Source organism: Gossypium arboreum, chromosome 5 (assembly GCF_025698485.1).
Source record: "Gossypium arboreum isolate Shixiya-1 chromosome 5, ASM2569848v2, whole genome shotgun sequence".
Lineage (NCBI taxonomy): Eukaryota > Viridiplantae > Streptophyta > Magnoliopsida > Malvales > Malvaceae > Gossypium > Gossypium arboreum.
The window spans coordinates 30,086,727-30,108,784 of NC_069074.1; the positions used below are offsets into that span (position 1 = coordinate 30,086,727).

The following is a 22,058-nucleotide window of genomic DNA, read 5'->3' on the forward strand; positions in this document are numbered from 1 at the left end:
GTGTTCAGAATTTCGACTCCTACAATCACAGTATCATAGATCTGTCTATTGCTAAAAAAGGCATTCTAAAGCGGAGATATCAAGCTTTCCATATAGACTGGAAATTTAAAAAGTGCATTTATTAAAATGATTTTACTTCAACGCTATCAGTTTGATAAGAATCAATGCAAGTTTAATTTAGTTTAGAGTAACCTAAATGCGTTTACACAAAAAGGTTTAGGAATGAAACCGAAGGATTAAATTATTCAGAAATTATTCCACAAATTCAAAATAAATATATTTCTTTCTGTAAGCAAGTATAGTAACATTGTAGTATAAATAAGAGAGAAACCTGTTGAATCTGAACATAACAAAGGGTACCTAGAAAGGAGAAAACAAGTGTTACTTGCGCTGATGTTGTTTGCTGCGCTCATGGTACATTCGATCCGCTCTTTTCAATTCCTATTTTTCCCCCTTTGAAGTTGCAATCTCAATTATGTATGTATATGTGTGTGTATTTGTTTGAATGTTGTAGGACATAAATTGAGGTGGCCTGAACTGTTGGGTAAAAATGGAGCAGCGGCTAAAGCAACAATCGAAAAAGAAAATCCAGAAGTAACAGCTGAAATACTGACATCAGGAAGAGTTGGACCTCCTAATTTTTGCTGCAATCGTGTTTTTGTAATTGTCGACACTCATGGCAATGTAACCAATATCCCTACTATTGGTTGAGTTCACACAATCCCACTATTTCATCATCTCAACCTTATTTATGAATACATTATAATAATGAAATTTTTCAATAATAAAAGGTTTCTTTTTCCAAGTATTAACAGTGTTTAATTCCGTCTTGTTTCCTTTTTCTTGTTAACTGGAAATAATACATTATCCCTTTTTTTAATTTCACAAATTTACATATCCAATTAAAACAACTTAATGGCCACCGTCTGCACGAACCAACACTTTGTCAAATTAATTTTAAGAAAGGCATAATTTTGTAGGGTAAAGTACATAAATGGTTATTAAAGTAATATTTATGTTTTATTTTGGTCACTGAATTTTAATTTTTATTATTTTGATTATTAAACTATATAAAATAAAAAATGTAATAACTAAATTTTGTTTGGTCCTGTCCCGAGTCAAGTTTGAAGCGATAATTTTAAAAGAAGATGTACTTTTAATTTTTAAAACATTGAATTTTTAATTAAGAATATAAGAGTCGTCATTAATCTTTATGCTAGGTGCAATTAGTAATCTATGAAATTATCATTTTAAGAAGAAATTTTTAAACCTTTCTTAAATTAAGATAATTTTTTATTTGCATTTAGAAACCAGAGTGAAATGAAATTGAGTTCGAAAGTAAATTACACGTGAGGAAAGTAGCTTAAAATTGGTACTTTTAACTACCTGTTGTCTCAAGTCTTTTAAAATAGAAGTTCAAAATTCAAGATTTAATTATAATCCCTAGTTAAAACATTTAGGAAGGTTTTTAGTGAATTGGATTTTCTAAATAAATAAATAATACTTTCTCATGTCTCTTAAATTGAGGAAATTTAAAAAATTTATATTTTAATTATTTATATTTATTTGATTTTGTGAAGGATATTTCGTTTTTAATTATAATCCTCACAAAATGAAAGAATCATGAATTACATTAACTTAGAAAATGTTAGTTTATTTTTAAAATTGATTAAAACCAATATCCAAGTACATACATAATAATATGAAGCGAATAGCAAGCCAAATACACTCACATCAATCTTAGATTAGAAGAGAAAGGATTCAAATTATTCATATCCATTTTAATAGGAAGATGACAAATTAGATTTTTTCTCTTAATTCTTAGCTTTTTCTTCCTGAAAATTTCAAATACAACTGAAAAAGTTAAAAATTAGGAGAAAAATTTAAGTTGTCATCTTCCTATCAGAAAGGGATATGAATGACGTGGAATCACAGTTTCATACAATCTTTTCTTTGATTAGAATATCAGAAATTAAATTAATATATATATATATATATAACAACATTCACCTCATATTAATTAATAAATAATATAAACACATGCATTATAATATATATGTATTTTTATTATCAACATAATACTAAGAACACCATACTGCGATTCTACTGATAATCTAATAGATAATTAACAACGTTTCTGCTGCTATGAGATCTACTTCTGTAGTTAGAGGTAAGGGAATTATCAGTGGTGGTCAAGGGCGAAGCCAGAAAATTTTTTTTAGGGGATCGAATAAAATTTTAATTTTTTATAGTTTATATTTTTATAATTTGTAAAGGATTAAATTGAATTTTTATAATTTTAGGGGCCAAAGTGCAATTTTACCTTTACTAATTTAAAATTTTAAAAAATTTCAAAAGCCTAAAATGAAATTTTCCATTTTAGGGGGGGCCGGGGCCATGCCAGCCTCCCTGGCTACGCCCCTAGTGGTGGTTCAATTGTAAGGGATAGTCAAAGAAGAGAAATTGATATAGCAGTACATCATCTGAAATATGGTAAATTTTGAGGAAGAAATTTTTTTAAGGGTGAGAATTGTAATGATTCGATTATTAGTGGTGTTGAAATATGTGGTTTCAGAACCTCATTTCTATAAATTGAGTCCATAAATATTAAATAGGAATATTTACAGAGTTAAAATTAAAATAAAATAAATATCGATTAAGTAATTTAGGCAAAAAATAGTTAATTAAAACTTAGAGACTAAATTGTAAAAGTCCAATCGCTATTGAATTTTAATTTACAAAATGATTGGACATGTAGATAACAATCATCTAATAATCTTTAAAGAATAAAAATAGATTAATTAGTTTAATTAAAGATTAAATTAAATATAAATATTACCTTAGTAGATGAAAGGTAAAATATCATCTTGTTCCACCGTCTTCCTTAAGAAGAAAAGAAGAAAAACTTCAAACTTCTCGTACATTCGGCCTATTCAAATTATAAGGTAATTAACTTAATTTCATGTAATTTTTATAAATTTATAATTATGGGAGCTTATTTAATTAGTTTATGTATGACCATTGTCAAATGTGTAAACATTTGACTGAAAATTATTATACTAAAAATATACAAGTATACGAGTCAAATTATAATATAGTATTTGTGTTACAACGGAATACAAGAAAGCATTCTAAGGATCGTACCCAAGAGAAGATAGATTAAATCCATTGAAAATCTCTTTACAATAATAATTCTAAATAGTAATAATTAAATTCCATATTACGATTGTTATAATAAACGTCAATATGGCAATAGAACGATCGCAAAACAATAAGAAAAGAAAAATAAAACACATAAATTTTACGTGAAAACCCTCTCGGGAAAAAATCACTGGAAGAGAAGGAGAAATTCACTAATGTTGAAAACCGAATAATATAAGAGGAAATCGACTTAATCTAATTAAAGGTTGAAAAATTCTATTCTAATCAATGTCAAATAGAATAAGTGTAGTTCTATATGATTTCCATGTTTTGTCCCTGTATTTTATTTCTTTAACAAGTGAATGATTCAAATCACACAACTCTAATAATGTATTTAAAGTCACGATTGTAATTGATTTTCTTTCTATAAACTAACGACCTCCAAAATTTTACTTATTTTGAAAAATAAAATAATAAAAATAAAATAATAAATAAGAAGGGCTTACAAGACAATTAGCCACATTTAACGTTTGGTGTCGCCACACTGTGAGGCCGCACCCTTTCACTTTTTTTTCAACAACCACTCAAAATGGAAATATTGCATATCAAATCCCTGAATACTTTAGACCATTACATTTCAATTCGGTGCTGCCAATTTAAAAGGCTGCACCAGTCTGGTGCCGCTAATTTGATAGACGACACCAATCCGATGTCGCCAATTTAACAGGTGACACCAGTAAAACCATACCATTATGGTAAGCCAGTTATTAATTTTATTTTTTGTATTATTTAAATAATAAAAAAGCCTTTGAAATGTATTTGATAAAATTTATTACTTTAATAAAATTACAGTTTTTATAATATTTTATATTCCAATTATATAAATAATGCACGTAAAATTTGATATAAATTAATTTTTTATAAAAATATTTTCAACCATTGAAATAAAATATTAATATATATAATATTTTATAATGTGCAATAATATTAATAAATTTAATGTTTGAATTGATAATATTAATTTTGAATTGATAATATTAATTAACTTTCAACCATGAGTATTTTTTAATTATTTTTGGAAGAAAAATAATGCCTACAAGGTAAAAAAAATAATTCTAATTAGTTATTTCTCTCATCACTTAAAAATGCCAATATTAGTATTAATGGTGTGTAAACGTAACTTTTATTAAAGAACTATTCAAAGTTCTTAGAACTTTTTGTAATGCTTGTTGGAAAATTTATTGTTGGCATAGTTCTAAGGGCGTGTTACATGTTATAAGAGATTGTCTTACCGTGCGGAATATTTGGAATCAGTTAATCCCTGTAAGGCAGGATCGATTTTATTATGGAAATTTGTAGGAATGGGTTAATGCCAATTTACAAGATTGTCATGATTTTTCCCTGGATGGTGTTGATTGGAATTGCCTTTTTGGGATTATAACATAGCTTATCTTGAAGAATTAGAATCTCTTCATTTTTCAAGGCACATCCGGGAGCGGTAGTGATATCATTAAAGCCTCCTATAGTTGGGCTAAACAGTATATATCGATAGATAGAGAGATGGCGATTGAGTTGAAATGAGCGTTACCTTGTCAAAATTTTGTCGGGAATTGGGTTCGTTTGTACACTGATGGTTCAGTTAATCATGACGCGAGTTTTGCTGCAACAGGGGGAATTGTGTGGGATCATTATGAGGAGTGGATATTTGGGTTTAACAAATACTTGTGGAGTTGTTCAGTTTTTTACGCGGAGTTGTGGGTCATCTTGTATGGGTTGACCCTTTTACTCAATCGAGGTTATGATAATGTGTTAATCCAGTCTAATAGTCTTGAGACGGTTAAGGACTTGTAGGATAGTTCTTTGGAGGGTTCCAATTCCGCTCTGTGTAGGAGAATTCAACAAATGCTATTCCGATTTAGTCGTTGGAGTATTATACACATATCTAAAGAAGATAATCAATATGTGGATAAATTGGTAAAGATGGTCCATGAGAGAAGGCATGGAGTGCAACTGTTAGAAGATCTCCCGTTTGGGGAAAGGGTTTAAGTTCTTGTAGCTAGTTTTTTAATTATATTCTTGTCACAAAATAAAATATTCATTGTTGGACTTGATTAATCATTCTTTGTTGCTCATAATAAATGGTTTCATTTTTAAAATTTTTTAATTGTTTCAAAACCTTGTTAGTTGAATTAATCAAATTCAATTTTTCTTATTTTATTTCTAAGTATCCATTCACTTCAAATTTATCTACTTTATTTTTACTTTCCGTAAGTCGTAAAATTTTGAGTGATCAAATATGATTTCCATCATACATAAATGCATATTTATTCTAGCATAAGTCCGGATTTATTTTAATTTTCAATTCAATTTTCAATTTTCAATTTATTACTTGTGATTGTATCTGTAGTTATAGGTGTAAACTTATTTTTAAATTAATAATTTATATGATCAAAATTTAGGACTTAAATTATCGATCCATAATGAAAGTAGTTTTCCAACTCTGAATTTGAGGTTTGAAACTTTTGGATTCCACTCAAGTCTATTTTATAGAACAAGGTTTTAAATTCAAACATAGTTCGAATTGTTCAAATTCATAGATTAAACTCATCTACTTAATAAAAATATTTTTATTTATGAAATTGAATCATTAAATTGCTAAAACATAATCAAATCACTCAAATCAAACATTAAAATATACAAATTTAAAGCTCAAAAGCTCAATTTTTAATTTCTCGAATCGAAATCGAATAAATTGATAAAGAATTTCGTTTACACCCTATATACAAGATGCAACAAAAAATTTCCATCTTCAGTAAGCAATTAAATGTTAGATCTCTTTCTCTACATTACTATCTCAAGCCGAACTCAAGGTCTCCTCACCTACTAAGAAAAAAACAAAGAAGAAAGGTTTGATGCAAAATGAATCAAATTCATATTTTTGCCCAATTCATTGACACATTGGAAGCAATCTTTAGTGAGTCTTGTTACAAGGGTAAACATACAATTTGATTTATGTCGCCCCGACTCTTTGTTTTTCTGAGCCAACACATATCTGGATATGGGTACGAGGATATCACCCTCCAAAAACCCTCCAATACATAAAAGAAAATCTTAGGAAAGTTGAACATACCCGTATCCGACGCTCATGTCAGAGTTCGAGTAAAATAGAACTCGACAATAACCTATCATATATCTTCAACTGTTAAGTGAGTGAGATGAAGAAAGTGTAGTGAGAAACTAACCCTGAATTGTGTCCAGTGCCGCCATGAATCGTCCTCCATAGCCATGTCAATGACCGAGGTGATAATCTTCTTCATCTAAACACTCAAACCTTCATAAAACTGATTGAATGTGCATGAAAGGACACCGTTTTTCGAAGTTGAAGATCTGGTTGAAATATAACTCTTTTCTCAAGTGTCCTCTACAAAAACTTTGAAAATAAAGTCCCGAAAGCGTTTTGAATATTGCTTAGGATCAACGGCTGAAATCGATGTCGGATCATACTGCATCGATTTATATGCGTGCTCGAGCTTCTTGGTAATATCGTAGTCTTGTAGAATGTCGATTATACCGAAGAAGAGGATTACATCATAGAATACACCAGTTGGTTCTCCAACTAGCTGAGAATCAGAATCCGATTTTCTCACCGTCTTTTCAGCCCGAGCAGGCATGTTAGTACCTAACCTAACAGAAGACCACCTGCAATCATATTGAAAGATCATCAAATTCGACTTTTCTCTGTTTTTTTTTTTTTTCTTTTTGTTGAACAAAGAAAAGGAAGAACACAAACAAACACAGGTAAAACATGAAGATATTCATATTACTGATCACTAGGAAACTGATCCTTGCTAGCTTGAGATAGCCGAGGAGCGTCTTCGGTTAGAGGATCTTGATTTCCTGCAAGTTAAGTCCAAAACATATCTTAATCAGATAAGAAATCCCTGATAACATAGTCAAGGAAAATTTAAGTTCCAAAGAACACTAGAAATCACCAGTAGGCGTGGGAACATCAGAACCACAAGGTGAGGAAACTTCTCGAAAATGAAAACCAATCAGCAGACTATAGTCCATAATTCTCTCCTGTTCGAGAAAGTCACAATCTCGGTCGACTTGCCTGCATGAAAATCACCCAAAACAACCACAAAGAAGATTATATTTTCATTCAACAAATCTGATCAAACTTTGAAGGCACAATTGATTCAAACAATGGTTTGGCCTCTAACTGCGTCCTTTAGAGATTGTCGATAAAATTAAACCGAGTATCAATTCAGATGCATGTTACAAAACAAATGTTATGGAACGAACAAGAGGGGAATATTGACATAGTACTAGAAAGAGGTTAATAGAAAAGATAATCACCTGCAAAACTCTTGGAACCATAGTTTCTGCAATCGAAATATATAATTGAGATCAAGGTCTTTGAGGGTTGTTGTCGGATCAACTTCTGATTCAGGTTTAGAAGATGTGCGACCATGTGACGAACCTTTCAAGTCAAAGCGCCTATGAATGGCATAGTGAGTACAGAACAGATTCTCCATTATAACAAAGCGCACCTGACTCATCGATCCCAAATGAAGAAAGTATGAGATTGGTTTCTAAAATCTTACAACTTTGAAGCATGTTTATGTTTGATGTTGAAAATTGTGTAACATTGATATTACCTTCTTCTGGGATGTCCCGGTCAGTTTCACACAGTGAAGACCAAAAAATTTGGTGACTAAAGTGTTCTGAAACGACCGAACATGATTATAGTAGGCTGGGAGCATCCTTATGAGAACCTGCAACATGAATCATTAAGAGTAATTAGTGCAGTTTATAATTTATACAAACAGTTCCTGGAAATCAGAAAATTCATGAACTTCTGATTGGTGAGGACCAACTATTGTCATCTACGGAAATTTAGTCAATTTATAGTTCATACTGCAAAGCTAGCTTATAGTTTCCAAATTCAACTACAAAAATGCAAAAGAAACAAATACAACACACTTTTACTTCTGCCTTCTTCATTGTCTTTATCATGTATCTGTCATCATTGGTCAAGTAAAAGAACATTCCACTTTTTCCGGGGGATGATAATTCCCGAAGGGCATCGTTCCCACATATCGAAAGCATGTAATCAGCTGCATCCACATTGAACAATTTCCTAAGGGTCCTGGAAATGTACAAAACAATATGATGTCAGGAAATACTACTATCATCTAACAAATTGGTTTTTTTACATTTGCTTACAACTAATTTCACAATTAAGCTACGGTAGATGGTCATGTTTCTAACCTGAACACAAGTGGACAGTAATCCTTCCACCTGAAATCACAAGACTGATGTGGTGGAGTGTGCTTGGATCCTTCGGGCGGAAATTTGGTCCATACTTTTTCTTTCGGATCAAAAGCCGAAGGCCTTAGATCAAGGGATACAACCGGACCAGGCCTTCCAACAGAGTGTCTACAGTGTAAACAGAGAAAACAAAACATAATTAGGACGTAAACTCCGTACAAGCATCGGCATAAGCTATAAGACAATGCAACAATAGAGGTAAAAGAAATCACTAGTACCTGATACCTAGTTGCAAATTGAGCATTAGATCATAATGCTTGTGGCCTTTGGATATGGTCTGGCCTTGCTTTTTCATTATCTTCTTAAACTGTGGCCTACTCTGTCTTATATCTGAATTTTCAGGGTTAGGATTTCTTACAACTACATCTTGAACCTTTGAATCCCCTTCACCTGCAGTTGAAACATCAGTTATATCGGAACCATAACTAAGATTTTTGGACTTCCTATCAACCATTCTCCTTTGCCTCCCTTCACTCCTCTTAGCCATGGCGGACCAATTTGGCATCTTTTGTGATGGCAAAATGGACACATTTTCACCGGTGCATATCTTGGCATCTTTCAAATCCTCTAAAAACACTTGCTGAGGATCCCAATCTAGATTCTCAGATGGAGAACCAGCTGGATAATAGGTTCCATTTTGATCCTTACCATCTTTAGTCCAAATACCAACATAAAGGCTCCCATCTGGCCATTTGAAATTACCATTTCCTCTAGGAAAACCATCTTCCCAGGTACCATCATATCTGTTCCCATTTCTCCAAATCATGGTTCCATTGCCATGCATCAATCCATTCCTCCATTGACCCATGTAATGGTTCCCATTCTTCCATTGGTACCTCCCTTGTCCATCTGGCAACCCACGGCGCCATTCGCCTTCATACCGATCCCCACTGGAAAAACTATGTGCCCCTTCTCCTTGTTTGAAGTTCATAACCCAAGACCCTTTGTATGTATCCCCTGAACAACCCGTGTAAGTCCCTTTGCCATCCATGAAACCACTCTTGAATTCACCTTCATAGGTAGCACCTGAAGGCCAAGAGAATTTGCCTTTCCCCGTCATCTTTCCTTTATACCATTCACCCACATACATACATCCATCCGTCCATAAAAACTTACCATCACCATGGGGCAAATTATCACACCATTGGCCTGTATAAATATCACCTCTTGGAAGGGCTTTTTCAATATTGCGAACTTCACCAGGGGTTAACTCTTCATCATCAACATGAGCTACAGACATAGCTGTAAATATGCTGATTGCTTTCTTCTTTGCAGCAACTTGTGATTTCTTTAGTCTAGTTTCCAAGGCCTTTCTAAAGCCAAGTTTTTTGCTCATCTGTTCATTCTATATATAAAAGAAATAAAAAGGTTATTATCCTTTTTCAAACTACAAATTCCTATTTTCCTTCCTTTAACCACTAATAAACCCAAAGATCAAAAATTTATAACTATCTCTGTTCTTCTGTCTTCCTATTGCATCAATGTGGGAACTTGAAAATTTTAAGAAACAAAGAAAAGCACTAAATTGACCCCCGAAGAGAGAAAATGGAGGGAAATACAAAAAACCCAACCCAAAAATCCAATCTTTTCTTTTTTTTCCTTTTTGGATTGTCAAGTTGGCTTTAAGAAATGAGTATTTTTCAAATAATGAAAAATAAAATTACAAAGAAATGGGAGCTGTTGGATTGGAGAGGAATGGATTCATTTTTCTTTTTCTCTCTTTGTTTCTGGGAAATTTTTCTTTTCTTTTTTTTCTTTTTGGGTTGGTTTGGATGGGGTAGAGCAAAAAAACAAACAAAAAATTTTTCGTGTGATTTCCGGATTTAGCTCCTAAAATGTCTAGGAAACCAAACAATTGGTGGGAGATTATAAATTGTAATGGTGATAAGGTGAACTGATGAATGCAATTGCCATTTTTAGACTGTTCAAAACCTCCCAATTATGACTAATTTTAGTTCTTTATGTCTTAATCGTGTTTTCCTCTTAGGTTGTCTAAATTGTATATTAATTGTAATCATTTATCTTCTTAAAAACATAAAGTACAAAAGTCAATACATGTATTTTAGGTTTAAATATTGTTTACCTTTGACTTCACTATTTTTGTTAATATAAAATCAAGAGATTAAAATATTAAATTCCATTAATTATTAATAAAATTTTGAAATGAAATATCTATGTCAGACAGGTAATGTGAATTTTGTGGTTTTTCTATAGTTGAAACAGTGGACATAATAGACATTGTTTTATTACCATACTTAAGAGCTGGTAAACATTAGAAAAAAAATGTATTGGGCTATTTGCTTTCAACATATTTGAATGAGTTAAAACTCAAAATATGAAAACCAATTGAAGGCTTAGATATTAGTCTCTTGGAATAAGTAAAATCATTATTTATAGTTACATCAAGACTTTTATAAAAATTTAAAAGTTGATTTTAACTTTATTTTATAGAAAATTGATTATATTATAATTCTTATATAAATAAAAATTAAAAGTATGGTATAAATTATGGGTTAAAGAAAGGTTAAGAGAGTAACCCAAGACTTTGAGAGTTTGTTAGGGTACAAATTTGGACAAGTTAGGAATCTATATTTATATTTTATCTTTTTAAGCAATCGTGAGAGTCTCTCGAGTTGCAAAACTAAGATTTCGAGTGAGAAATTTAGTGAGAGAGTAATCTAGTATTTATATAATAGTGAGGTCACTAAATTAGTGAATTGGTGAATGTTAGACTAATATTATGACTTAAAACATTAATTATACTGTGAGAAACATAGTGAATCATTACACACAAACGTAGAATAAAATCAAGTTGTGTAAATATTCTTGGTATTCATATTTATATGTTACATTTTATGCAATTTGCTCATAATTTTAAACACAATTTTAATTTGCTAAAGCAATTAACCCCTTGTTATTATTCAATCTAGATTTGTAAAAAGGATAAGAAAGCACTTCAACACGTTACCAAAATCATAAAATTTTAAATTAATTAATTTTTATAAAACTTCATCAAATATGGATAAAAGAAAAATTAGGAGAATGATTTAAGATAAAAAAAAAAATAGTGGGCATTTAGTTAAAGAGAGGAGTTTGTTTTGCAATGATTTCGGGTGAAAACAAATTTACTGCAAAAGAGGAACAATAGCTACAATGTCGTATATAACAGCAAAAGTTTACTCAACTTTTTCATTAAATCCTAATAAGAATAGGACGCAATTCGAACCCCAAACCACAATGAACACCATCAAGTTAGCACATGAAATTCAATCATTTTAATATCTTGACTATATAACTATTTGTCAATCAAATTAAGCCTAATTCTTGAGCTTCAGTCACAATAGGAGTTGATTTCATTGTGGGAAAAAATTCTTAGTTACACTAAAAAGAGAAAATTTAAATGAAAACGAAGGTATTTATTGCGCTGACCATGAAAAGTTACCACTTTTGGAATTATAAAAGTTGACTTCCATTAAAGCACAGGCCAAAAGCAGCAACAATGCTTCTACTTACAAACAGCATCTCAACTTAAACCAAGTTTCATAGATTGGCTTAATTCTAGCAATGCTTTCATGCATGCTTCTATTTCGAAATCGACTGCATATGAACCCGAGAATCTAAAATGGTGACTGTCCGTAACATTCTTAACTATGGGCCACCCAGAGATCAAGGCTCCTGCCAAACACATTCCTCTTGCAGCAAGCATCCTCGATGCTATTAACCCAATTATTGAGCATGATTACGATAAGGAAAAACACCCAAGATGCAACCAATCCCAATTTATACATCCTTTCCCTTACATTAGGAGTGTACCTTTTATTCTTGAGACTGAAATTCTCGTTTTGAAACTGACTAAGAACACTTCTTTCGTTGTTGCAGGTCTCCAAATCATACCAATCATATGTTTCAGATGTTCTTCCAAGCTTGTACCTTGTGCTAGCAGGGAATGGTGGAGCAAGGCTTCCTTCGGTGCATGGTGTTAAGACATGTCCTTCCTCAGATAATCTGCCAATCTGCCTTGGGAACTCGGATGTTGTTGAGAGATTGAAATTGCAGCCTGCATCAATAGAGGTCAATTAGCGAGTGAAAGAAGGCTTGACAAATGTCACCTTAGAAACCAAAAAACACAAGACTAAATGCATAAACAGAATCTTTACCTCTTGGATGCTTTTGTTTAATTCACATTACTTTCCAACCATTGCTTTCAGTGATTTAAGTTTTAACCAAAGTTTGAAAACAGATCGAGGAAAATAGTGGCAGTATTCAGGTCAGCATCTTTTATAAACGAGAATTTTATGACTTAAACAAAGGCTTAGAAATAACCGACATCACACTGGCAAAGTGTATGACTTCACCAAATCGGTAGCTGTTTGAAAGGCAGTGGATAGTAACAATGGTCCAATGCATATTATTACTATTACTGGAACAGCAAATTCTTATCCATCATAATAACAGTAAAACAATCAAGAAAAGCCTAAGTGACTCGATTACTCAGCACTTACCTCGGAGTTGCAGAGTAAAGGCTTGCAATGCAAGAAGAACATTTTTCATTCTCTTCTTGGATGCTGGATCAATAAGGTTGCCATCACTATCAAACTTCGCTGGAGACTCATATGCATTCAAGAAAAACTCAGGTTTGTTTATAAAATGAAGATCAAGATAAACCCCAATCTGGCGATAATGATATTGTGCTCGCGCACCACCTAAGCTTCCTGCAACACTTACAATGGCAGCAGCTTTATTGGCAAAAACATTTGGTGATCGAGAAGCCCAGTCAATTGCATTCTTCAGGGGTCCTAGAATAGAGCAGATAACAATATAGTTTTAACAAGATTGTTTATGTAAAACTTTCAATGCTGACTTACAAATATCACATAAAAACAAAAAGGTCAAACCAGTTAATAAGCTTGTAACCACGTTAATGGGATGAAATCCAAAATTGGGAGAACAGACTAAACCATCTACAGTATTCAAAACCTGACATTTAATTGCCTTACACATGACAAAAGTACCCAACTGATTGGAGTTTCTAACCAAGCAAGGCAAGCAGCCTTCTATCAGCTTGCAGTGTAGAGTGGTTTCAAACTACGGGACCTCGAAAGGCTTACATCTAATCAAAATTCTTCACATATAAGAATTCCAAGGAAGTGAAATTAAATTTAGGGTGTTTATTCTACTGTTTGAGTATTTAATACTTTGAGGCACTCTTCTTAAGATGCATCATATTCACACCCCACCTATTCTGAACAGAAAAGAAAATCCAATAAACCTTATTCTGTGTTAAATAAGAGAAAATTCAATATACTCCAAACCAACTGATTACTGTGAAAAACATGAATAGATCCTTTTAAAATCAAGATAGACTAAAACATTTCACTCTTTACATCTTCAGCTAAAAAATTTTGAACTTTGTATTGATAAAATAAAATAAAATAAAATTTACGCCTTCTTCCACCTATGAAATTAAATGAACAATCACCCCAACCTCACATATACCATATTTTCAGCTCAAAAAAGATTCTCTATTTTACACTTTAATACACCCTGACTAACTCACAATTCCCCCACATTGTCAAAATTAAGCTTTTCTTTTTAGAACTTTTGATGAAATGTCAAAAGTGTTTCCAACTCGCCAAAATTAACATTCATGGTGACAACTTTGAACATTGTGGAGGAAGTTGTGCGTATATCATAGCATAAATTATAGAAAATTTAAATAAATGAAATCCCAAAATACTTTAGTGGCCAAGAAATACTTTTGAATGCTTAATACCAGTAACAGAGTAGTTGTACTCAGGGGAAGCAAATAGGATGCTATCAGCCGCCAAAATCCTCTGCCTGAAAGCCTCGACAACAGGCGGATACTTTCCATTAACCTCGAGGTCAGTGTTGAGCATAGGAAGTGGCGAAATGTCAATGTAATCAATCTGAATCCCATCAATCTCTTCCTTAGTTAGCTCCATTGCTGAAACAAAAAAACACAAAACCCAAATCAATATTTTTTTCCCAGAAACTAAAACAAGAATATTCCTTTAGACGTCAATAGCTGAAGGGGGTAAAAAAAACAAAAACCCAAAAGAGTATTTCCCAGAAACCAAAACAAGAACATCCATTTGGACGTCAATTTGCAAAAGAACCTTACCATAACGAAGTAAGCCTCTATTGTAAGAGCCTTCCCTTAAAGACCCACAAAGGGCAGCTACTTTGATCACTGGTTTCGCTGCTGCCATGGCTTCCATTGCTCTGTAATTTCTCAGAACTCTCTCCAGGCTTCTCCTCTGCTTGAGTGCGTAAGTTACTTGCTTGAGTATTGACTTGTTTTTTTTTTTTTGAAAAATAATAAATAGATGCCATTAAAGATGAAATATTAATCACAATCTCTACATGGGTGCCACGCGTGCGGCTCTCCTACATCTATCAGACGGTGGAGCAGCTCCTACTTAATGAGAGAGCTGTATCCTTCACACCTCCTATGGGACTTTAATCGACCGGTTCTAAAGAACCAACAGTGTTTGACTTGTTTGAATGTAGAGGAAGTGAAGGGTGAGAAAGGGATTGATCAGACGCAAATCTTTGGTCACTTGAGGTAGGTAGATAGAGAGATTTGTGACCATCTGATTGAAACAATTTCTAAAAATATATCTTGTCATCTGTGCTTTCCAAAAGTAGGAGCGATGAAGTGTTTTTAAAAGTAATTATAATTATGTTAGCCACTCATTCAATATCCTCCTCACAACCTCTTCTTTTTAACTACTTTTTTTAAAGAATCATTAATATTTTTTGTGATTATTTATATTTTTCTAGGAATTATTTTATTAAGATTTAAATATTATATTATCTAAGTTATATTTAATTTAAATAGATGTTTTGGATTTCATCTTCTCTTTTAGCTTTTTAGTATTTTTAGGAATATAATATTATATTAAAATTAAAATTTATTATTAAATATACAGCCACTTAATTTTGGGTTATTAACAAATCAATCACATTAGTTTTATTTTAGTCACTCAACTTTAAAAAAATAACAAAACAGTCGCTAACATTATCAAAAAGTGATCAATCATTTACTAATATTTTTTATTACTGTCTTTACGAGACCACTAATGTGACAAATTAACTAGTTAATGTGACCAACTAACTTTTCACGTTGGACAAGTAGTCATAGGGTCAATAAGAAAAGAGAAGATGATTAGTTAATGGTAAAAGAAAAATAAGAGAAATGTAGAAGAAGAAGAAAAAGAATAGGAGAGGAAAGGAAAGGAAAATAGGAGTAGCTTATCTCCATTACAAAAACAGACCATTGAACCTGGAGCTAGTTTTGCAAGAGAAAGCCACATTGGACAAGCATCCAAGTCCCTTTGAAAGTCCTTTGAATAACCTGGAGCTTATCTCCATCAATTTGTGAAAGAGCAGATAAATACATGCAAACAAAACATACATATGGTTAAAAAAGAACTAGAAGAAAAAAACAAGAAAAAAAACTTGATTTGATGGCTGAATAAGTCCCTTTTTGCTCGTTTTCTTCTGATGATCTTTTATAGAGATGGACTTAACCAAACTTTCCTTCCTACCTTAATTACTGGCAATGACTAGCGTAGATTCCTCATATGTGGCAGCTAGGGCAGAAGATACAGAGTTAAATGGCAGGCTTTCATCCAAGTTAGTTGTTGGAACCACCCCGGAATGTTTAGCTGTAGCTAATAACAACTTAGATGTTAAAGATTCAGTTCCAAGTTCTGGTTGTTGTACAGTGCTCCCCTGACAAGCATCCAAGTCCTTTTGAGCCTGAGATAAGCTAATCTTGCTAGCTAGAATTGAAGGTTTGAAGGACCTAACCTTTTCAACAGCAGATAAGCTACTTGACAACGAGGAATCTACAACCTTTTCTCCAAGAGGAACAGTGGTTGGCTTAACCTTAACCTATACCGAACCATTGTTCTTTAAAGCCCAAAAAGCTAAATTTTTTTTAATTGATATAGATAATGATTGAAAATACAGTTGACATAAAAAAAGTGAGAAAAGGTTTGAGGGAGAAATAATAATAAAACAACACTATGAATTTGAGTTCAGGAGGAGTCAAATGGGAAGTGGAGTTGAATAAACATAGATTAGAGACTGAAGCTTCAAAAATTAGATGAGAGAATGTTGATTTTAGAAAGGAGGATGAATGTGGGGGATAAGGATGACGATTCGTTACATTCAGAGTTTAGAGGACTCATTTGTAGAGATGCAGTATGGGATTGATTTGAAAAGTGGAGGCATCTCCATTTTTCTTCTTCTTCTTCTTCTTCTTCTTCTTCTTCTTCTTCTTCTTCTTCTTCTTCTTCTTCTTCTTCTTCTTCTTCACTTTACTGTTACATTTGTAATGAAAAACGATTAAAATGGTTGTTTTGTTATTTTTATAAAGCTGAGTGACTGAAATAAAACTAAGATAATTGATTTGTCAATTACCCAAAATTGAGTGACTATTGGTGCAATTTACCCTTATTTTAATAAAGTCCAAACTGTTATCTTCAAAAAAAAAATCCAATTAACATATGAATTTTGAACATACTCATACTTGATTTAAGTTTTAAAAATTATTTTTATACAATAATTTTTTTATTTTAGAATATATTTTATTTTTGAATTATAATTATATGTTATTTTATTGTTCTCGTTCAAACAATCTAAATAAATTTATTAACAATAAACAATTTACCATTCAATTTATCTACAAAATAATTAATTAAATTACGCTATATATATTATAAATTATTCGTAATGAATTCAAGTGCAAAAAATTCATCTATGTGAACTGCCACATGTACAAAGGCCGTTGAATCATCATTTATTAACTATCACATCAACAAATTGTTTATTTGACCAATTTTTCAATTAAAATGTTCAATTAGATGTAAAAATTTAAAAGGACTTAATTAATTTTTAAAATATTTTGCCAAGATTTTATAAAAATAAATCCTAAATAAAAAACACATAACAATTTTTAACTTAATTGTAGAGTTGAAAAACACCCATACTCACGAATAACAATCCATAAAAAGTAAAATACATAATTGAAAAATAGGACAAAGTTTGTGTCTTGAATGTTGAAACATTATTTCCTAAGTTATTTTCTAACATAATAAAATTTTCAACCCTTCCAAAATATAAGATGTATCTTATATCAAAAGTTGGATTACATTTTGTTTTCTCTATTAAAATGGGTAAAGTAGTTTATATACCTTAAATTAAAGAACAAACTATATGTTGTTAATATGAGAAATATTTTTTAGAATAATAAATATTCACTTAATCATATGTCAAAACCTTAAATGTCTCAAATTAAAGAGTTAGTGAGTCGTGTCGGTATTTGTGTGTAACTCCATTATCTCAAATGGTATCATATCTCATGATATAGTGTAAAAAATTCTTTTGTATATACATAATTAGCATCTATCATATAATATTTGAGTTCATGGTGCAAAAAATCCGTAACTTTAATTATAAAAATTATATAAACTTGATTTTAAGAAAGAATTATACAAAGTTATAATTTTTTATAATATGAAAATTAAGTAAAAAATAATATAAAATTTATAATAGATAGAAAAATTATAAAGTGTCCTACAACTTTTATATAACACTTTTATAAATAATATTTTTTTCATAAATTAGAATTTTTTTTTTACAAATAAGTTAAATAAGCATATTACTTTGAAAATATATAGCATGTACATATAAATAAGTTTTGTTCATATTTATCGATCATAAATTTTTATAATTAAATATTTTATAACACTTTTATAACAATAAATTTTTGAATTTTAACTTAAAAAATAATTAAATTTAAATAATATAATTTTTTATAACTTTATAAAATACACATACATTACTTTATAATATAATCTTTTAAGATTTATAATAAAATAAATCATTGGCTATAACCATCCAAACACTTATACATTTTTATGTATATAATATAAAATTTATAACTTAAACTTGAATAAAACATTTAAATTGAATTTGGGTGTAATTAGGTGTGTAATTATTTCAATTCTTCCCCTCCCCTATAAATTGGGAAATATAATTGAGGTGCGCCAATTACATCCAATTAAGTAAAACTCACCAATTCTAATGGTTAACCAAACAATTATACCTAAATTCAATTATTAGACACCTTTATAAACAGTACCTAAAAGTTTCATTTGTTTTTACTATTACATTCCGACATAACTGACAGAACATATTTATCCATCTTAAGTCCAAAACCCCACATTTTAAATGAATCGGGCTTTATCACTGTTTATTATTAGGGTATTAACATAAAATAGTGCATATATTTCAAGTGGGCTGGGCCTAGAAAACCATTAATTCTCTCTTTGAACCCTGTCCGACACATGGTTCAACTTTTTGTTTTTTTGTGTTTGATGTAAGTTCAACTTTATGGTTTTTGGAATCAGAATAGACTTGGAATTGATGGAAATATCGGTTCAAAGTAAGAGATTAGGTTGATTGGTTCGTAAATCAGTAAATATCGATTAAATTGATTAAAATTTCAGTTGAACAGGTGATTGAACAAGTTAATTTTTTTTTTTTTACTTTTTATAATTTTTTAATATTTTTTATGGAATTAATTTAATTACCTATCCAATTCTGAAAAGTTTTATTAATTATTCGATTTTGGTGTATGGGTGAGTTGTGTAACCAAACATAGAAGTCCGGCAAGATAGTATTTGTGGTCTCTCCACTATCAACAGTTGCAACATTATAGATTTTTTAAGTTGAAATTTTGTAGCATTGTCTGTTATCCATTCAATTTCTATATTTTTCTAATATATATGATAATTGAATGCTCGATTTTGCAATCCAAAAGAAAATTGTAGCTTACTAATAGTAAGGGGTTGTGTGACCTCAACAAACAACCATCCATCCACTAGAGCCTCATCGTCGATACCAAACATGCCGGCGTTATGGTCAAAAAAGGCGTCACCATTGCATTTAGCACAATATCAACCAGTGGAGCATGCCATGATGACGCTGAATGGAACATTGAAGTATTCTCAATGCAAAGCTGCTATACTGCTATTGGGTCAGACAAGGCAAACCAGTTGTGAGCCTTCCTCAACTGCCAACGAAGAATGGTAGCAAGGCTTTTTAGCATAAGTTTTAAACGTATTATTATATTTTGTATATGTTTTATTATTAATTAATAATTTAAACTTACCTTACACCATTCAAAAAAAAAAAAATCAAAACTTGATCTCGGAGAAATTACCGATTGAGTATTAGTTTGATTGACATTAACATTATTTCCAGTGTAGAAATACGTGGGTTCGAGTGCACTAAAACGCATTATTCTTCTATTTAAGAATTGAGAGTTATGAGTAGTCTTAAGTTTTATATAAAAAAGAATAGATATTATAACAACTTGTAATAAAATTAATATTAAAAAATAATACCAAAATCTTAAATAAAAGAAAATGGTGCAGTCATTAACTATTTTTCCCCTTCTCTTCTCCCCGTGTATAAGTTTGAAAATAAGGTAAGATTAGATTGACAGCTTATTATGAAATTGAAAACAACCTCATATATCATAATCTTCCAACTTCTTGTTTGTTTTATTCCAAAATGACAAATTCACATTTGTAGTTTCACGTGCTACTTCAATTTAGTGATTTTAATTGATATATATATAAGTTATACAATAAATTTAAATAGGTATAATGACAAATTTAGTCATTAGTATTTTTATTTTTTATTAATTTTACTTTTTATTTTTTTTATAAATAAAATTCATCATTAACCTTCAAAAGAATCAAATTATTTTTTCAACAAAATATTAATTAAAACATTAATATTTCAACAATGTTGATATAATAATCTAAAAAGGAAGAAATACTTGAAAAGATGACTAAACTGAAGGTCTTCAATCGGCTTATGACATTCACTTGACAGATCTCAATCAGACTCTTACATCTTACTGTAGGGCGTAGGCTAAAGCTATCCCTTTGTGGTTTTTTTTTTTTTTTTTTATCGTAGTTGTCCCATGCTGGAAACTTTTGTTTGGTATTGGAAAATGGAATCCCACAAAGCATCAACACCAAATCTTAATGAAATGGTTGAAAACATTAATTACACCCAATTGCAATAATCAATCTTTTCCTTTTTAACTATTAATGTAATTTAATCTATTCACCAATATTTTATTGTCTTCACAATCGATAGAAAATTGTGAGTTAAAGGGTTAAAATATTTTTTAATATTTTTAAAATTTTAGAATTACAACTAAATTAATAAATTTTGTATATTTTGAATGTTAAATTTATTAATTTTTTTAAAATTCAAATTAAAATAAAAAATATTGTAAATATTAGAGGGTTAAATTTATTATTATACTATTAAAGAAAGTTGACATCAACTTTTCATCGATCATCTAATGCGAAAGAGTGATTAAAATATTTAATTTCGAGAAATTTAGTGGTTAAATTCAAAAATTAATAAATCAATAACCAAAATAAAATAAAATCAATAGTCTAGTATTTTTTTTAATGTAAGATGTTGCTTGGACTTTAAAAAAGAATATAGCATTCATACAGAATAGATTACAAAATAGAGAAAACTAAGTGCCTCCTTTGGATTCTGGTTTAGGAAAGGAACACAAATGATGTAAATCCTTGTCCATCATCAGACTTGACTGCAGATTTAATCAATAAATATTCAAAGGCTGCTCAATATATAATTTTAATGCTGTAATTTTGTGAGTGAGGCACACTTAATTAGATCCAAAATACTTACAGCTTTTCCTTTTACAATTGAGATCACCAATATTCTTCTCCTAAATAATATAATTAAATTAATATTTGGCTGACTCAAAATAAGATTAATTTAAGAGGTATATTCCTTTGGTCCCAAAGGTGAGAATGCTCTTAGTCTTCGGGTAATGAAAATCACTCTATTTAAAATATAAATAAATTAATTAAAGAGATAAATATTAAATTTATATATGAATTTTTTCAATGTGTAATTTGATATATGAACTTTAATTTAGTATAATTATATACATGAAATTTAAATTGTATTATATATATATACATGAAATTTTAATTTTGATTCAACTGTCCATATTTTAAAAATGAATAGATACTTTTATCTTCCTATTGGATTAATACAATTGTCTGTGTGGGCAAAATATCACATAAAATGGTGCTAATTTAATAATTTTGTCAATAATTTGTAAAATTGAATCAAATTAAAATTTCATATAAGAAATTAATTGTACAAAATCAAAATTTATATTTAACATTATATATTAAATTAAAATTATATATTAAATTAAAATTTTATGTATAGTTTTAATATTTATTTCTTAATTCAATCTAGCAACAAGACAATGCTTTGACAACTATAAAAGATTTTTGTTAATTAAATAATATTTTAAATTGAACTTAATTGGTGGAAATTATAAACATTTTATTTCTAATGTAATCACATTGGAATTGGTCTGGTCTCCACTGTAGTTGATGCAAATAATGTGTATTTACCTGAAAGTAAAGGTGATTTAGATAATTGATATTCAATTATTAATATTTGTATTTACTCCA

At 30.4% G+C, this 22,058-nt stretch overlaps 2 protein-coding genes and 2 long non-coding RNA genes across 5 annotated transcripts; 1 reads left to right on the plus strand and 3 right to left on the minus strand.

Annotated features, from left to right (window-relative positions):
• Nucleotides 1–210: 210 nt before the first annotated feature.
• On the plus strand, nt 211–805 carry LOC128292871 (uncharacterized). Its single transcript, XR_008282835.1, has 2 exons — nt 211–414; nt 515–805. It is a non-coding gene; the product is annotated as an uncharacterized LOC128292871 (long non-coding RNA).
• Nucleotides 806–5,862: 5,057 nt separating this feature from the next.
• Nucleotides 5,863–10,459, minus strand: LOC108452362 (phosphatidylinositol 4-phosphate 5-kinase 6-like). Of its 2 annotated transcripts, XM_053028681.1 has the most exons (9): nt 8,694–10,459; nt 8,416–8,583; nt 8,134–8,293; nt 7,803–7,919; nt 7,501–7,694; nt 7,134–7,255; nt 6,966–7,038; nt 6,384–6,840; nt 5,863–6,021 (listed from the first exon to the last, which is right to left on the minus strand). In XM_053028681.1, exons 1-8 carry the CDS (start codon nt 9,809–9,811, stop codon nt 6,552–6,554), a joined length of 2,241 nt encoding a protein of 746 aa, XP_052884641.1. In that variant the 5' UTR covers nt 9,812–10,459; the 3' UTR covers nt 5,863–6,021; nt 6,384–6,551. The 2 variants fall into 2 exon arrangements, with proteins under 2 accessions (XP_052884641.1, XP_017605627.2); XM_017750138.2 differs by having other exon boundaries at nt 5,863–6,840; nt 8,128–8,293.
• Nucleotides 10,460–11,870: 1,411 nt separating this feature from the next.
• LOC108450026 (NADPH:quinone oxidoreductase-like) lies at nt 11,871–15,216 on the minus strand. Its single transcript, XM_017747454.2, has 4 exons — nt 14,618–15,216; nt 14,249–14,440; nt 12,978–13,271; nt 11,871–12,532 (listed from the first exon to the last, which is right to left on the minus strand). Exons 1-4 carry the CDS (start codon nt 14,712–14,714, stop codon nt 12,120–12,122), a joined length of 996 nt encoding a protein of 331 aa, XP_017602943.1. The 5' UTR covers nt 14,715–15,216; the 3' UTR covers nt 11,871–12,119.
• An 822-nt stretch (nt 15,217–16,038) lies between these two features.
• On the minus strand, nt 16,039–16,932 carry LOC108452682 (uncharacterized). Its single transcript, XR_008283316.1, has 2 exons — nt 16,673–16,932; nt 16,039–16,395 (listed from the first exon to the last, which is right to left on the minus strand). It is a non-coding gene; the product is annotated as an uncharacterized LOC108452682 (long non-coding RNA).
• Between the last annotated feature and the right edge of the window lie 5,126 nt (nt 16,933–22,058).

Bases quoted from the DNA above. Each gene is read 5' to 3' on its own strand.
- LOC108452362 (XM_017750138.2), bottom strand. From the start codon at position 9,811: ATGAGCAAAAAACTTGGCTTTAGAAAGGCCTTGGAAACTAGACTAAAG. The intron at 7,256-7,500 runs GTGATTATCTTT...ATTTTCATGCAG, and splicing joins TGGTTCCAAGAGTTTTGCAG to GCAAGTCGACCGAGATTGTG. The intron at 6,841-6,965 runs GTAATATGAATA...ATATGATTGCAG, and splicing joins GATCAGTTTCCTAGTGATCA to GTGGTCTTCTGTTAGGTTAG.
- LOC108450026 (XM_017747454.2), bottom strand. From the start codon at position 14,714: ATGGAAGCCATGGCAGCAGCGAAACCAGTGATCAAAGTAGCTGCCCTT. The intron at 14,441-14,617 runs GTAAGGTTCTTT...TTTTTGTTTCAG, and splicing joins TAGAGGCTTACTTCGTTATG to CAATGGAGCTAACTAAGGAA. The intron at 12,533-12,977 runs GTAAGTGCTGAG...CTATTGATGCAG, and splicing joins CTTTACTCTGCAACTCCGAG to GCTGCAATTTCAATCTCTCA.